We start from the raw sequence: 16,949 nt of genomic DNA, 5'->3' as shown, positions 1-16,949 counted from the left end.
GTTTGGTTTAGTTCAGCATTTGGTTTTTGGCATTTTCAAGGTTTGCGATTCAACTTTCTTTGTTTTTGGCTTTTTGTGTGGTCTGTTTTTTTTTTTCTTCTGCCGAGACAGTCCGTTTCTTTATCTAATAAAAATCTGGAAGCTAAATTTTCACAGTATTTTTTCCAACCACCTGATAAAAATCTCTAGCACGACTACGAAAAAAAAAATAAGGAGCTCTTGTAGTAAGTAAGCGAGTACGTTATTCCAAATGAGTAATAAGCACTAAAGTACAGTACATAAAACAGCATCAAGAGACACAGCAGAGATAAAACAATCGGAACCGACCAACAGAAAAATAAAAACAGATTTTTTTTTTTCTTTTTTTAGAAGATTTCAGTTCAGTGAGGTCATTTGCGTTTAGCTCCATCCAGGACCAGAGAGCTGGGCCGGAGAGAGGCAGAGGAGGGGAGGAATTGTCTGTCCTTCTCCTGCGCTCCTGTCTGTCTGTGCGTCTTATTTCCTCTCTCTATCCATGCTACACAGTTTCAGAGTGGGGGGGACGGGACACTGCAGCCCTAAAGCTAACAGACAGACACACAGACAGACCGACAGGCAGAGAGATGCTTCCCTTCTTTCCACGCCTGCACTTTGTCCTCCTCCCCTCCCCCCTCCAGCCACATTTGGTTAGGGTTCTTTTTGGTTTGCTTCTGTCATTCCTTGGGTTGTTGGTTTTTAATGTTTTTGTGTGTTTTTTTTTTGGTTTGCGTTTATATTTGGTATCCTCTTACAAAACGTTGTTTCCCCCCCCCCACAAACAGTGTGTCCCTGCGTCGCCCGCCCCGCAGCGTTACCCTTCTCTCCGGGGGTTCAGAGTAAAGGATCAGTTCCCTAAATAAAGCTTCCCCCGGTGGGTGATTGCGACGGGGGCCAGGTGGAGGGGATTACACCTGGAGGGGAGGGGGGCTTCCGGTGCTAACGTCCTGTTCTCGGCCCCCACCCCACCTTCCCCGGTGTCTTTATTGTGTTCGTAGGTCTGGGCCGAGGCTCCTCCAAGACGAGCCCCGCTGCCTTGAGAATGCTTTGGTTTCCATTTGAGAATTAATGGCAGTCTGAGGTGGAACATGACAGTGAAATGTGATTGATGGGGTGATGATGGAAACAGACACACATCAGTAAACATGTCTAGACAGACAGGTGTAGCGTGCGGCGTCTAGCGCTGATAGACGAGGCAGGAAGGAGAGCTGTGACTAAACTTGGCTTTATTGACTTATTTAGCCTGCAGTCTCAACGGCTGTTACTTCGAATCTTCAATCACGGCCCTATTTCATACTTTCAAAATGGTCGACCACTCTTTAACGAAGCTGTGCGAAGTTCCCAGGGCGTGTTCATTTAGCCCTGGACCCGCCTGATAATGGGTTATCTTTAAGAGTGAGGAAAGAGTGGTTTGATTAAGAGCACAGAACGCCACATGTTTAGGGTCTTAACAAATTCATCCGCACCTTGAAATCAACCTGCAAAGTGTGAGCCGACTCTAATTCTTTGTTGATCTACCGGCACTTGGTGAGGACTGAGACGAGCGTCTTGTCACCTCCATCTTCTCCGTAGCACGTAAGAACAAAACACACGTCGTACAAACACAGACATGAAGATGATGACAATGACGATGATGACTCTAAACCACAAAAGCTAACACATGAACAAAAAAAAAAGCTGCAGCAATAAATAGAGTAAGAAAAATGGCACTAATAAATTATCAAAAACACAAATCCCAACTGTACTTCTGTGCAGTGTAAAAAAAAAACGGATACCGGATAAGAAGAGTCCGTCAGGGATGTTTGAAATAAAAAAAAAAGAAGAAGAGGAAAGCTTTCTCTATGCTCTCAGAACCAGAGGTAGGTAAAGAGACTATGAACGCATTAAGATGCAGCAGTAATGGCAATCGAACGTTACACAATTATTCAAAGAAGAAAATCTAGCATGAAAACCTATGAGAGACACATGATCGGACACAGACAGGATGAGTCGATGGCAGGATGGTTGACTCTTGATGTGTGTGTGTGTGTGTGTGTGTGTTGCAGTAGCAGTAGAGTCCTGGTCCTGGATAGCTTCAGTATTTACATGTCCTTTTTGAATAAAGCTTTTCTCTCCGTATTTTTGGTATTTGGGATTTTGGTATGGTTGACTTTTTTTTCGTCATTGTGTATTCCTCCTCCTCCGCCTCCTCCTCAGGAAAATTTTTGGTTTAAACTTGTCCTCCCTACTCCTCTTCCCTTCAGACCCGCAGCTTTTCGAAATAATACGAAAGAATTAGAAAAAGAAAAATGTAAGCACAGTCCTCCTCTCCGGGTTTTTTTTGTCCTTGCCGCCATTCCTTTGTCACATATTAAAGTTATCTTTTGTCATTTTTGGTTTATGCTCGTCGACATGCATCTCCGCCGGCTCCTCCGTCTCTTTTGTGAAAGAGTCATTGGTTTGTTTTCCTTTGGAGAGAAAGAGTGGAGAGGTGCCGTGTCGATATCACGCGTTGTTGACAAAAAGGTCCCACGTTGCCGCCTTTTCGTCCGTTTTTGATAGATAAAGATTTTTGGTTTCGATCTTCCCCCTTTCCCCTCCCTTCTGCCCTCTTTCACTTCTTTCTCTCCCTCTCTCCTCTTTCATTCTGTATATTTTTGGCATTGAAAGACTGGGAGAGAGAGAGAGAGCGAGAGCCATCGAGAAAAGAATTATGGAAGAAGAGCGCAAGAGAGAGAAAGAGATAGCTTTGGTGTGAAAGGCGAGGTTCCCGCTTCCTCTGTCCTCCTCCTCTCTGATTGGCCCTTGGCGTGGTCACTCGATCTTAGCGCCGCCCAGGGGGGGCGGGCTGTGTGCCATTTCGCTGGAGGAGCAGGAAGAGGCGGGGCTGGAGCAGGGGGACGGGGAGCAGGGTGTGGGGCTGATGCTGCTGGCGGAGAGGAAGGGGGAGGCCTGGGAGGCTTTGGCTATGGCGGCGCTGAGCAGTCCAGCGCCGGGGTTCTGGCCCATGTGGAGGAAGGCAGGGTGGTTGAGGAAGAGGGAGGAGGGGAGGCCTCCCTGGCCCCCAGAGGCCCCCAGCAATATCTTACTGGCAGCCTCAAGACTGGAAAGAGGCAGCTGACCACCACTGGCTGCTAGGGCTGAGGGAGAGAGAGACGAGAGAGGGAGGGTTAAAGGGATATTCCATCACCACACACTTACTAGTGTAAACCAGGGTCAACTTTATCTTATTGTTGGATTATGGTATTATGTGTTGGGCACAGTGAGTTCCTCCGTCATCTCTTCCTCCTCCTCCAAACACAAGCACGGTCTTGTTTACAGGTAAAGTGCATTTGAGTTATTTTTACCATTTGTTTTAATTTATGTTGTCGGTCAATCTCCCTCATCTCATTTCCTACAGGGCAGACGATGACCCTAACCCTAACCCTCAAAATGACCGATCTTCTTATAATCAGTAAAGGAAGGTGGAGATTTGTCACCGGGAGTGGAAAATAAAATGTTCTTCTATAAAAAGTCAGTTTTTCTAGAGGGAATCCCTTCGTACACAAGAGAGAAAAACACAAAATGCCGTCAATAATACGCCAATCGAGAAAAAGAAAGAGTTAATAATGAATCATAGTCTAATATCTGGAACAAGCTGATCTGGTGGAATCAGACACAGTTCAGCTAAAGGTAAGATGAGCGGCTTGTTGTTATGGGAACAAGGTTGATGACTTTCTTTTTCCTCTGCAGCTTCTTTCACATCATCACGACACGAAGGCAGCCTAATCATGTTTGTGATTGCATAGCAACAGTAAAACACATTTATCTTTTTACTGGAGAGAAAGCATTACTCGCTCACACTACTCTGAGTGCAACACGTCTTGAGGTGCAGTGCATTATGGTCCGTTGAGTCCTCTTTTGGTGAAGAAGCACTTATATCTGCCTCAGTGAATGAGTGAATATGTGGAGTGAAATGAAGATGACAAGAGACAACGGTTGTTCTGTGATCCTGAAGGTCAGACTTTTAAACCTGACTGATTTTATTATATACAAATTCTATAACATATATTTTTTATCTCAAGTATAAATCAATACTTTACTAAGGTTTTAATGATATTGAAATGTCATAATTTTCTTATTTTATATACTTTTTGTTCTGACCTCCAATTAAAAAAAAAAAAAGTTTTCGTTTCAAATTGTTGTGTTATTATATTGAATCCATTGTAGCTATACACATTTACAAAAGTAAAAATCCACCAAACAATCCTCCTTTTGTTCAACTTTCAGACTAAATTGAGCTTTTTCCATATTTGACAGATGATTAAATGAAGAGATCAGAGGGTGAAGATGAGTGAGAGAGCACGGACACACACACACACACAAACACACACAGCACAAACAGTATGATCTCCGTCATCACACACGTACAAACACTTGATGGGATGAATTTATGGACGATGGATGATGGCGACACACGAGATGTTAAAACTGCCTCCGTCTCGGCTGCTTCATGCCGTCGATGAGCAAACCCCCTCAGCTGCCTTTTCATCTGTGTCTAATGTGTAACTGTGTTACTCACCATCACACCTCTCTTTCTTAATACATGAATCTCTCTCTCTCTCCCTTCTCGCATCACAAAGAATGATTGAAAATGAGCTCAGCTGACGTCGGTCGGAACCCTTCACCGGTCACTTTCTGCAGGATCGCACAATTTCTTTTTCCCCTTTGTGTTATTCTCGATCTGTTCTCAAGTGTAGGCCGGTGACGGTGTGTGACAGGGGATGTGTCACGTACAGTATCTGCGTCTAAACATGTGCGTGTGTGTAGGAGTGTGTGAGAGCGCGTTTGTGAAAGTGCATGAGATGAGGGAAAATGTGTGCGGAGCATAAAAAACTCCTCTCTGGGTGTTTTATGTTTCCTGTGACCCTAAGATTATTTTGTTCTCACCAGAAATTGAATAAAAACACCTCCACCTCAGCCTTGACCTCGGCATTATATTCTGTTTTCACTGCTTTCTCTATTAAACCCATTTGCCTTTCATGTCTATCAAACACCAACGCACACACCTTGGATAGTGGCCAGGGGATTGCTACCGAGGAGGGCTTGGTTCATCCCTGTGTTAACTCCCATCACAGTGTTCCTGTTGTGTCAGACACACACACACACACACACACACAATGCAAGCATATATACGAACACAGACAAGCAGAGGAGAAAGTGTGAGAAAAAAAGCAGGGTTGGCAGCAAATACAAGCAGAGGACAAATTCAGCATATACACATATAAGGAGCAGTAGTTTGCTGATAGTTTGCAGAACAGGTGTAAACAATGTTAGAAAAAGAGATTAGACAAGTGGAAGTAAACAGATCCTATAAAATGTTTTACAAAACCTAAGAATGTCTAATTTCCTCTGTATTTATAACACAGGATGGAATTCACTGCTTTAAAATCTACGTTTGTCGCATTCACCTCAAGTTTGCAGCAAAATCGGTGATGTAGTTAGACACGTCACCGTTCTTTTTACCCATACGCCATAAGCTGTGAACACAAGAACCACACACACGGACACACACAGGGTTAGAATTAACTGCTGCACGGAGGGAGCAGTGGTGCCCAATTGCATTGCTGGGATATCAGTGTGTGTGTGTGTACAGTGTCGAACATTTAACTACAAACTGCAGGTGAACCGAGCAGGGTGCAGCGCAGCATCCATGTGTTCATGGAAATGTATTTAACGTGTGATCAGAAGTTTCCCTTCATCTTTTCAGCCGTGGCCCCAGTGGAAAATGAGACTGTGTTTTTTATTAAATATACATATATTATAATTAAGATGAAAAGATAACATGCACCTGATAATTTAAGGTTCAGTTCCCACAAATACAAAGAAAAACTACTTTCTCACCTCTATTAATATCTTAGTTACAGAAATTCAATATCCACCTAACTGAGATTATTGATATGAACCCAACACAAGAAAAAATACATTTGAAGAATTACTATGTCCAGTTTCAAGAATATCTAGATTTATATTTGGCTCAACACCAAATGACAAATAATTTTAGAATTATTCCCTAAAAAATCAATCAAAATGTTACTACATCATTTTTTATTTAAATTCTGATGCCACAAACTCAATTCTGTTTATCTCCACCAAGTTTTTTTCATGAAAAATAACTAGTTTGTGGTGACCTGTTATCTGACTACACAGGAAGGTGAGTGTGTAAGAAGAAGAGTGAAAACCAGTTTCTCATAGAGAAGGGTTTCCGACAACCTCCCCTGGAAAGCATAATCACAGTTTTGCACAAAAAAAAATAAAACAACTTCTGAGAACGTTCAAACGCTGCTGATGTTATCACCTGCACACATCTGGCCGACGGCTGCAGTACGTGGCTCTAAATGATGACAACATTTTCTGACACCAAAAAAACTTAAAGAAAACTCTCGAACACCAGAATCCCTACAAATAATAGTTAAATCTCTTTTTTCTGAATTGAGATAAACTGTAAACTGAACGCTGTAAAAAAACAAAATTCCTCATCGCGACCCCGTGACCTCACTGCCCGGCGTCTTGTGAACGTCTTACCCTGTGTTCAGGCTGAGTGTGCTGTGGCTGGGGGTGGCTGGGCTGGCCGTGCTGCGGGGAGGAGGAGTCACCGGGGAGGGTGAGCTGCTGAGAGAGAGGTGGCTTGAGCTGATGGAGGGGTGGGTGGAGGTGAGGCTGGAGGTCAGGGGGCAGATGGAGGGCATGGTGGTCACTGTTGTGCTGCTCAGACTGGTCACGGCCTGCGACAGCTGGCTGGACATCTGACCGGGAGACGGACACACAGACAGATTGAGGTTACTGACACCACTGACGGCTGGAGAACACTTTGTTACTGTACTTGATCACAGGGGAGGTGAGTGGATGGAGGCGGCGTGTTTACCATGTGAGGGCTGTAGCAGGGTTGTTTGTGCACTTGTGGGGCAGTGGGGGGCTGGCTGGGCAGGGGAGGGGTGGCACTGCTGGGATTGATGCGCTTCTCTTTCTGCCGGCGGTTGCAGAACCAGACTCGGATCACCTCCTTCTCCATGGTGAGCTGCTCGGCGATCATCAGGATCTCCTCTGAGGTAGGCTTCTGGTTCTGCAGGATTATTGCAACAGTGCCGGATTTCAGCCAAAAGTTTTCAAAACGCCGAGACATAAATCATGTTCGTTTACACAAAGGGAAGAATGTGTCACTGGAAACTATGAAGAAACTGGTTACTGCCAGGTATTAAGATGAAGACTTGAACTTTAAATCACTGTAATTCTGGCAACTCAGTCATGTACAGTGTTGGCAATTTATATATAGTATATAAAGACTCCATTAAAACACAAAATATCTCACAGCTCCAGCCTCAGTTATTAAATTATCTGTTCTAGTCACCTCGGAGAGGAAGGTCATGTTTTCACCTAAGTACGTTTGCTTGTTTTGCAAAAACTACTGAACTTATGGATCAGTAAAGATAGTTGTTATGGATTATTATATAGAAAAATAGGCACATTTAATTAAGGGACTAATATCAGTGAGTGTTTGCAATTTGGTGATTGAATCTGTTGGACTGTTGGGCCTTGGCGGAGGTATGTTCTCTACTGAGAGCAATCTATTCAACAAAAGTCTGCAAATTAATTTTACAGAGAGGAATAATCTCTTATCAGCTTTTTTTTTTCCCATTTCAATTTCTTCTACTTTTAATTAAATAATAACTTTAATTATCTCACCGTCATGAATGCACGCTCCAGGCCCACACGTACATTCGTCTCGATGCTGGTTCTCTTCTTCCTGCGGCGGCCAGGCATCCCCTCGAAGCCCATGGAGGAGGAGGACAGGGAGCTGGGGCTGGGCAGGGTGCTGTCTAGGGACATGGTCTCTGCAGGAGGAAGACACACATGAAAACAGACTGAATGTCACATATAGGTACTTTTGACCCAAATGCAGGGAGCTGGAACTTTGATGTGAGCTCACCTGCATCGTTGAGCCACTTCTCCAGCAGCGGCTTCAGCTTGCACATGTTCTTAAAGCTCAGGTTGAGGGCCTCGAAGCGGGAGATGGTCGTCTGGCTGAAGTCGTTGCCGTACAGCTTCCCCATGGCCAAACCCACGTCTCCCTACAGGAGAAATGGAAAACGATTAAAAACACATCTGGGACTGAGAAATATTTAATGCGATTAATAATTAATACATTTAATATAACCTCTCTCTCTCTACCGACCTGTGTGAAGCCCAGTTTGATGCGTCTCTGTTTGAAAGTGCGGGCGAACTGTTCCAGCTCCTCCAGGTCACTGGGCTCCTCGGGGTGAGGGGTCACAGAGGGCATCGTGGTCACGCCTCCACCACCGCTCACGTCCATGTTCTTATCTCGCTGAGGAATGAAAGTGAGAATGAGACAAAAGGAGAGCGAGCGAAACGAGTGTTAGATATCAGTAGTGGAAAATCTGGGTGCTCCGTTCCCACTGACTGAAGCTTGAACCGTTTCTCATACCTGTGCTTGGAGTCCCATTCTGTTCTGAGCAGACAGCAGACTTCCTTGGTTTTGCTGAGGTAGCGTAATAAGATTTGGTGTCGATAGGAGTCCTGACGGAAAAAAAGAAGAAAATAAAAAGATCATCAATTATGAAAATGACAAAGAGGGGAATTTGATGTTTGTATCTATAACTAATAAGGAAGTGAACTGACTGTTCATGTAGGAGGAGGCGTCCCCACCTTGCTGGCCCTGCTGTGCCTGCGGGAGGAGGAACTGAGCAGGAGATGGGAGCGAGTGGCCGGGAACCAACACCAACTGCTGGAGCTGCAGCAGCTGCTGGATGTCCTGTGTGATCCAGAGAGAAGGTTAGTATCTACAACTCCTTGTGAACTCATGAGGATGGATTGAGGACTCAGGCATGTTAGAATGTGTTAGTATGTGAGCCATCTCCGGCTGAGGAGAGGAGCAGAAAACACAGAAGTAAGAGGGAAAACGTCGTTATTGAAAAGAGAGGGAAATTGGGTGTATTCATGGAGGGTGGAAACTGTGGTTCATGAAACATACGACACTCGTGCAAGAGGAATTGTTCTGTGGCTAAATACTGTTTCCTCCATCAAAGCCCTCATCAGGAAGTGGCTTTGATTGGCATCAGTACCTGGGCGGTGAGCTGGATTGGCTGGGACAAGGTGAGCTGGGGTGGAGGGGGGGCAGTCTGTTCCTGTGTGCTCTGGCCCTGTCCCTGTGACTGGGCCTGCTGACCCGTTTGTCCGGCCTGCTGCTGCTGCTGCTGCTGCTGATGCTGCTGGGCTTGCTGATTCGCTGCTGCCACTGCTGCCTGAGCTTGCTGATTGGCTTGGGCAGCGGCGTGGGCAGCGTGCGCGGCGTGGGCTGCATTGGACTGTTGCACAGCTGCAGCCAGGAGCTGCGCCTGAGCCTGCTGCAGCAACATCTGCTGCTGCGCTGGCAACAGAGCTGTCAACTGGTGAGGAGGAGAGGAGAGGAGAGGAGAGGAGAGGAGAGGAGAGGAGAGGAGAGGAGAGGAGAGGAGAGGAGAGGAGATAATTGAGATTCAAGAGAATAGAATGAAATGACCAGGAAAAGACAAAGAGGGAAACAAAGTGTTCAAAAAGGGGCACAAGAGAAGCAAGCAAGGTAAAAGCAAAGCAGTGTGTGTCTGTGTGTGTTTGTGTGTGTGTGCGTGCGTGTGTGTGTGTGTGAGTGTCTGCGTGCATGTGTATGTGTGTGTGTGTGTGTGTGTGCGTGTGTGTGTGAGTGAGTGAGAGTGTGTGTGAGTGTATCAAAAGTCAGTCTTACCCCTGCTAGTTGGGAGCCGGTCAGCATGAGCTGTGTGTGTTGCATGGCCGTCTGTGAGGGGGTCGGGCCGTGAGAGTGAGGAAGGGCCGGGGACATCTCACCACACTCCTCCATCTTATTCTGTGAGGAGGAAAAGGAAACAAGCAGATGTAGATGGAAACCAATTAAAACACATAAAAGCACAAATCCCCAAATCGGCTCCGAAACACAAATGGTAGAGTGTGATTATAAAAAGCACGTGCACCAACAACAGACAGGAGATCAGATTTTAGGACGTGAGTCGACCTGTGTAAATTTTTTTTCCGCACGCACAACTTTTTTCCCAGGATCAGGCGTGTTTGAACTGGCTGTGGCGGGACTCTTCCAGTTTACTGATTTACATTTCTACTGAGGTATGCAAATTAGGTGGATTTCACGTTTTGCCGGATTGTACCTTTTCAGATTAATTTCTCTTCTGAATGTGCCCGGTGAAAGGTGAGTGCCATCACACTGTCTCCTCTCGGACAATCTGTTTACATTCAAGGCTTGGAGACGCATTATGAGCCTCAACGTCAAACACCACAAAGGAGCGATTCAGTGCATAGAAACCAACACAAAGCTGAGGCAGCTATACTGTCAATGAGCCCACTGTGTGACATTAAGACACAAAAGATGCACAAACATGGGACCAGACACACACAAGGACTAGCACAGGCAGTTCAGCATAATGGCAACGCACAAACACACACACGCACAGACACGCACTCACCTTGCTGCTGCTCAGGGTGGGTGACAGAGGGAAGGGACTGACTTTCATTGACTGAGCCAAGAAGAGAAGAAACAAAAAGAACATCAGTTCAGAAAGTACTTAAATTTATGAACAAGATCATTATTTTTCAAAACTAATTGTTTCCTGTTGTGGATTTGTTCCTTTGTTCTGCTTTTTTTTTTAATAATATATTGAAATATCTTTCTTTTAGCTCTTAATTGGACAAAATGCTTTTCACACTGGTTAATCACAAATTTCTTCAATATCTGAACTTCACCAAATTGTGCACTCTCATAGAAATGAGTCCCCTCAAGATCCATAAATGACTCCCTGGAAAATCTGTGAAATAGTCACAAATAAAAAAGTTAATGAAAGCGATAAAATTCCTGGATATGCCTCCTGATCGAAATCTAGTCCTAAGTGTAATGGGTTCTTCCCTGATCCATACCAGCTCCTTTCACCAAGTTTCATTGCAATCCATCCAGTAGATTGTTTGTGTAATCTTGCTTAAAGCAAATACACAAACCAACCAACAAATACGGGGACTATGGTAAAAACATAACCTCCTTGGTGGAGTTAATAATCTAATTTCATATTATCGTTGTCTGTTATTGTGGCTCGGTTACGCGTGTGACAGACAAACGTAATAATCACAGGGTTCAGACGTACCTGGTGATTTGATTCAGGTCCGTTCCGCTCAGAATCTGTGTGGGAGAGGAAGGAAAAAGTGAGAAATTGATAATGTGTTAAAGGACAAACACACAGAGAACTGAGACATTTAGCTAATTTCATATGCAGTCTGCATGGGGACGTGTTTATTAGCATAATTACCTGTGCCCTCCATTGGTGAGTCAGCCCCCGATTTCTCCACCTCTCCTGGCTTTGACATCCTGATATCTGTAACAGGAAGACACGCAGACAATGAGAACGACTCTGAAATCTGTGTCAGACCGACACAAAACAGCCGCGCGAAGCAGAATAACAGGTATATATTTTTTTTGGCAGGTGAAATCAGAATCTGGATGACGAGAGGGGAAAGAGGATGCCCAGGGCGTCGATCTCAGATTAGAGGGTTGACTTGTTTCAGGTCTCGGAATGTGGCCCACACACTGTACAACAAACAATGTGAATCTGAATCACTCTCGGGGGTTGAACTCTGCCCACATTCATTCACCCTTTCCAATTAGTGGTTCTGACACCGAGTAGGTGTTTGCTTGTTCTATGTTTAACTCAATTATGTTTACGTGGGAGCTCTGCACTGAAAACATCTCAGGTCATGTGTCATTCACAACGCGACCACATCACTTCCTGGTTGATAATGTTTTGGGGCAGTCCCTATGGCGACTGCAGCAAACAGAGGGCAGGGTGAAATTTCTTAAACTTTCTGTCACAAAGAGATTTGAGCATGTTTTGGGCAGGAGAGAAAAGATGGAATGATCTGAGGACAGATTTGAGAAAAGGTGTGTGTCTGTGTGAGTGTGTGTGTTTGCATATGTGTGTGTAACACTGTGTGAGAGGGGTCTATGTGTGTGTGTACATGTCTATACTGTATACATATGTGTGTGTTTGTTTTTGTTAATCATGCACTAGGATTATCTCAGTACAAAAGCTTTTTATTCGTCTGAACCCACAAACCTGTTGAGTCCATTTGAAACCTTCTTTTCTCTGTTCTCTCACTCCGTAAAAAACACACACACACACTGACACACACACACACACGCACACACACACGCAGAGCTACTTCCCTTTTGTGAAAACATGCAAATCAGCCCAACGACCAACTAATTATATCTGCCACCTGCATAATAAACTCGGTCTCCCTCCCTCTTCTCACCCCCTCCTCTCCCATTTCTCTCTTTTATCGCCATCCTGTTATTTCTTATGTTCCAGTTGACAGAGCAATATCAAATCATAATTTTATCCACCACCTTATTGATGGCACAGAGAAATGACACAGAAAATACTCTATATATATATATATATGGTGTTCTGCAATTCCAAACAACCATGTGGTCAAGCTTGGTTTTCACCATTGGGGGGCAGCAGTGACACATGGCGGAGAGGAGGAACCTGATCCACTGACCAGCACTGACCCGAAGCTGATTCTGAATGAGCCTTCGATAAAGATGGAAACCTGCTGCCTGATGAGATGCAGAAACACGCCTGCGTCAGTGAGACAGATGTGAGAACAGCTAACATTTGGTGTGTGCTGCGTCTTTAGGGGAAGGGGGAAGTGGCGATCGTTTGAAAAGCTCCACTCTGCCGCCCCACCGGTCATAACCTTGGGGTCAACACACACTCTCTCTCACAGTGACCGCAGGATTTCCCTCATATAAATGGACTTCTGCAAAAAGTCTGGAAAATCTATATTTAGGGGCCAAGTTTCTGGGTATTCCCACTTTAAATACAGCTCCTTATTAGATGCTATATAAAACAAGCAGCTTTCAGCGAAACCCCGAAATGTCCGATGTTTCCAATCGCCGGTCAAATCTTCCCCAAAATGAAGCTTCCTCCTCTCAAGGGTTCCCATAATTAAAACTTTGTAAACGCACTGTAAATGTAACTTCTTCTATATCGGACCAAATGCACCTCGAACAGTGATTGTCCATCTTGTACAAACAGCTGTTAAGTGAAGTTTTCCTTGTATCAGTGGATGATGCCCCGTCCGCAGGGTGAGATGAGTTATGATTCACGGCTGGAAATGGCCGACAGGCAGCGGCCCGGTGGATAATGTGGTCAGTAATACAGTGGTGGGACAGTATATCAAGCTGCTGTGTCTTTTTCTCACTTCCCCTCCCGACTTCCCCTTGTACCGGGTTGAACGCAGAGTGCTAAACCCAACACTTACTGTCAGTGAGGCTATTAATATTAGCCGGGCTTCTCTCTCTCTCACTCTCGTTCACTCCATCTTTTTAAAACCTCCCCCCCCCCCCTTTTACAACATCGCAGCGCACGAACACGCAGCTAAATTTCTTGTGACACAGAGCAGAGTTACACGTTGTAAATGTTATTACAGTTTTAGTTGTCACTGAATAAGCACGATAATAAAAGGCTTTATCTCTTTAGATCCGCTCCTTGTTTTGACTTTTTACTTGCTGAGGATTTACAGTTTTAAGAAACTTTAAGTTTAACTAGTTCTCTTACTGAAAGCTTTTGGGAATGTTTATAATCATTTATTCAGTTTTTAGTAATTTTTACATCTTTATCTCATAGGTGGCCTTTTTGGTTTGACCTCTTTTTGTTATACACTTTTTGACACTATTATAATTTTTCATTATGTTCCTCCACTGTCTCTTCCATCCTGTGACAGTATGTTAAACTTACAGCAGAGCTCAGGGTTACTCTTCCAACCAGTGAGACCAGTGCGCTGCACCACACTCTCTCTGTGTCTTAAACACATCACATTTAACGCTGTATAATCCTGTGTCACCATGAAGTGATGCAACAGAAAAGGAAGAAGAGTGTGTGTTCTCAGTGTGGACTGTTTCACTGTTTCTGTTATTCTCCTCTGGGTATTTCGGCCGAGATGAAACTCCAGTGCAACCCAACAACCCCCCCTCCCCCCTCTACCCACTTCCTGGAAGGGGGGGGGGGGGGTCTGGGAACTGGAGTCAATACAGACTAACTACAGATTTCAAGACGCACAAGGTGCAACGATTCTGATTGCAGAGAAATGTATTTGAGTTCAAACTGAGGGTCACAGAGTCGACTGTCCGATTCAGTTTGCACAGTTTTAAGAAGTCGAACTGAGCTGATTTGAAATTGTGGTAAATAAAATACATATTGAAAACTTGAAATTAAAAAAATGAACAAGTAAATGAAGACAGGAAAATAAGAATAAAATGATTAAACAAAAAAGGAAAAGAAAGCTGAAATAAAATCTGAGATGTGACCATGTGACCATCAGGGCTGTGACTTTTCATTAAAGTCTGTGTCACGATGTTGTGCATTGTTTTATTAAAGGTACGTTACTGTTTGTCGATAACACACAACACATGATCTGGCTCTTAAAATGCTAAAAGGAAGATTACAAAAAAGATTAAAAGTAAAAAGAAATAATGCTGAACAAGAAAAAAGACTAATGACCAGTAAAAAGCGAATGCAGCTGGGATATAGACATATGTGTGTGTGTGTGTGTGTGTGTGTGTGTGTGTGTCTACAAAGAAATTAAAAAAGAGAATGCATGACTAAATCTTGTGATAATACACTGGGGGGAAAAGATTGATTAGAACATTGAAATTTCTAAATTTGTCTGTGTAAATGCCACAAAGTGAATTTTAAATATTCATTATTTATTCTCTGTTAATTCTGACAACAATTATCAAAAACTGCTGAAGTGTTCAATTAAACCTCTGCATGGATCAGAGGGCAGTGTTTTGAAATAACGGCATAAAAGGCCTAAATCCTGAGGACAATTAGTTAAAACAATTTAAAACAACTTCCATGTTTTTGTTTGTGATGTTTCTGTGTCACTTTGGTCAGAGTGACTTACAGAAGGTCGCAGCTGTGACCACATCCAGTTGAGAAGTGACTCACTGCTTTTAGAGCCATGAATTAGTCTTTGATAAACATTGTAAATTTATCACATCAACTTTGATAGAAATCAGGGCACCGAAAACTGACACTCAAATATGAGCTAATTGACATTTGGATTTTGGGTAAATCGTGACTCAGTTCACGGTGCTGTGCTTTTCTCGGGGACTTGTCGTCATCGCCGGTCAACTGAGACCGTGTTTCTCACCTCGCTCCTCCCCAGTTGATCATTTTTGTTAAATCCTGAGATAAACTATTATTTTAAGCATTTCCCCTTTTGATCATCTGCCCTTTATATCTCTTCATCGGACTATTTAAAGTAAAGTGTTTTAAATTTACTGAGAATAATTTATATTAAAAAATGGGGCAGCAATAATAACTGCAACACCAACAAGACACAGCTTGTTTTTAGTTAAACAACAGTAGTGCATGTTTAACAAAAACTAATATATTTATTACACACACACACACACACAAACCCCCACACACACACACACTTTACACCAGTTTAGTTTCAAAGTTGCGCAGGAATAAAGCCTCTCAGCTAAATATCTCTAAAGTGAACACACGTGTACCAGAGCCACAGTGTTTAGCAGAAGAAGGAAAAGTAGTTTTTTGCCGAATGACAGAAAAATAAACACAGAACAGAAACACTCATGAGCTGTGACACAGATTGTTCTTCAGCAGCCTGTTCCAAAAGAAATTTTCCTAATTTAATCAGTAAAGCTTTTTTGTCAATCAGTTCCCAGTATAAACACAGACACACACACACACACACACACACACACAAACACACACACATGCTATGGACTCGCAAGGTGTCTGACCTTTCCCTCTGCCTGCGACAGGCATCCACCCATCCATCCGTCATCCCTCCATCCATCCGTCCCCATCTTTCTCTTCGTACCACCTCTCGCTCTTTGATGTTCTCTAATTAGCTGAGCTTCTTAGACCCCGTGGCATTAATCAACAGTGTGGACACACTTCTCTTACACTCTCTCTCTCTCTCTCCTTCACACACACACACACGTACACACACATACCTCACGTAAAGCTTAATTGGTCTTGGTAAATGAAGGCCAGCAGAGAGAGAAGGCTGCACAGACAGTCACTCACCTGGCAACCACATACTGGAGAAGTCCTTAGATGCTATGGCTGCTGTCTTGGTCATATCTGTGTCTGTGTGTGAGCGAGTGTGTGTGTGTCTGTGTGTGTGCATGCTATGTAAAGAAAAACTCTCACTCTCTCTGACTGCTCACAGCAAAAAAGGAGGAGTGTACAAAATGATCTCTCTCTCTCCCTCTCTCTCTCTCTCTCTCACCCAGTCATACACACACAGAGACATGCACATCATAAACCACCCCCCCCCCCACAAGCCCAACAGGAAGTAAGCCTCAGAAGAGAAGGAACTCAGCACACAGGAGAGAAAAAACACAAGACAAAAGAAGAAAGAAGAAAGGAAATAAAGAAAGGAGGACACGCAAGAGGTTAGAGAGTGGGAGAGAGAGAGAGAGAGATCGAGATCGAGGAGATAGACGAGGTGAAAAAGAGGGGGATGATGGGTACCGACGGAAAGTGATGGCGCGGCTGGAAACAGCCACTCACACACACTCTCACACACACACACCCTTGCTCACTCACACACGCGAGAGAGAAACAGCAGGCTTGACATTCAGACTGAAGAGCGAACGATACATTTGTGTGATATATGACCCGGTGCACCTTCAAACCCTCAGTGAAGCTCAGCTGATCAGAGTTTTCCCTCCATGCTTAGAGACCTAAACAGGCACTTTCGGCCTCTTTTGTCTGACATGAGTCATGGCCGATGCCTCCTCGGCTGATCTGTGTCTGTGGCGGAACATCTGACAGGTACATGAGTGGGCTGAGGTGGTCGTC

General features: G+C 44.1%; 1 protein-coding gene across 4 annotated transcripts; it reads right to left on the bottom strand.

The window, feature by feature from the left end:
• Positions 1-2,960: 2,960 nt before the first annotated feature.
• On the bottom strand, positions 2,961-16,259 carry pou2f2b (POU class 2 homeobox 2b). 4 transcript variants are annotated; one of them, XM_062399982.1, is made up of 14 exons: positions 16,170-16,259; positions 11,352-11,417; positions 11,190-11,224; positions 10,521-10,571; positions 9,773-9,892; positions 8,671-8,803; positions 8,477-8,568; positions 8,207-8,356; positions 7,961-8,102; positions 7,717-7,865; positions 6,899-7,096; positions 6,559-6,779; positions 5,445-5,513; positions 2,961-3,134 (listed from the first exon to the last, which is right to left on the bottom strand). In XM_062399982.1, exons 1-14 carry the CDS (start codon positions 16,222-16,224, stop codon positions 3,092-3,094), a joined length of 1,524 nt encoding a protein of 507 aa, XP_062255966.1. In that variant the 5' UTR covers positions 16,225-16,259; the 3' UTR covers positions 2,961-3,091. The 4 variants fall into 4 exon arrangements, with proteins under 4 accessions (XP_062255966.1, XP_062255967.1, XP_062255969.1 ...); XM_062399983.1 differs by having other exon boundaries at positions 8,698-8,803; XM_062399985.1 differs by lacking the exon at positions 5,445-5,513.
• Between the last annotated feature and the right edge of the window lie 690 nt (positions 16,260-16,949).

This window comes from Platichthys flesus, chromosome 11 (genome assembly GCF_949316205.1).
Source record: "Platichthys flesus chromosome 11, fPlaFle2.1, whole genome shotgun sequence".
Taxonomy (NCBI): Eukaryota; Metazoa; Chordata; class Actinopteri; order Pleuronectiformes; family Pleuronectidae; genus Platichthys; species Platichthys flesus.
Note: the sequence above shows the minus strand (reverse complement) of the source record. Positions and strands in the feature narration are given on the sequence as shown.

Excerpts from the sequence above, each read along its gene's own strand:
- pou2f2b (XM_062399982.1), bottom strand. The coding sequence starts at position 16,224 with ATGACCAAGACAGCAGCCATAGCATCTAAGGACTTCTCCAGTATGTGG. Across the intron at positions 6,780-6,898 it reads CCTGCTACAGCCCTCACATG|ATGTCCAGCCAGCTGTCGCA; the intron begins GTAAACACGCCG and ends TCTCCCGGTCAG. Across the intron at positions 5,514-6,558 it reads ACACTCAGCCTGAACACAGG|CTTATGGCGTATGGGTAAAA; the intron begins GTAAGACGTTCA and ends TTGTGTTCACAG.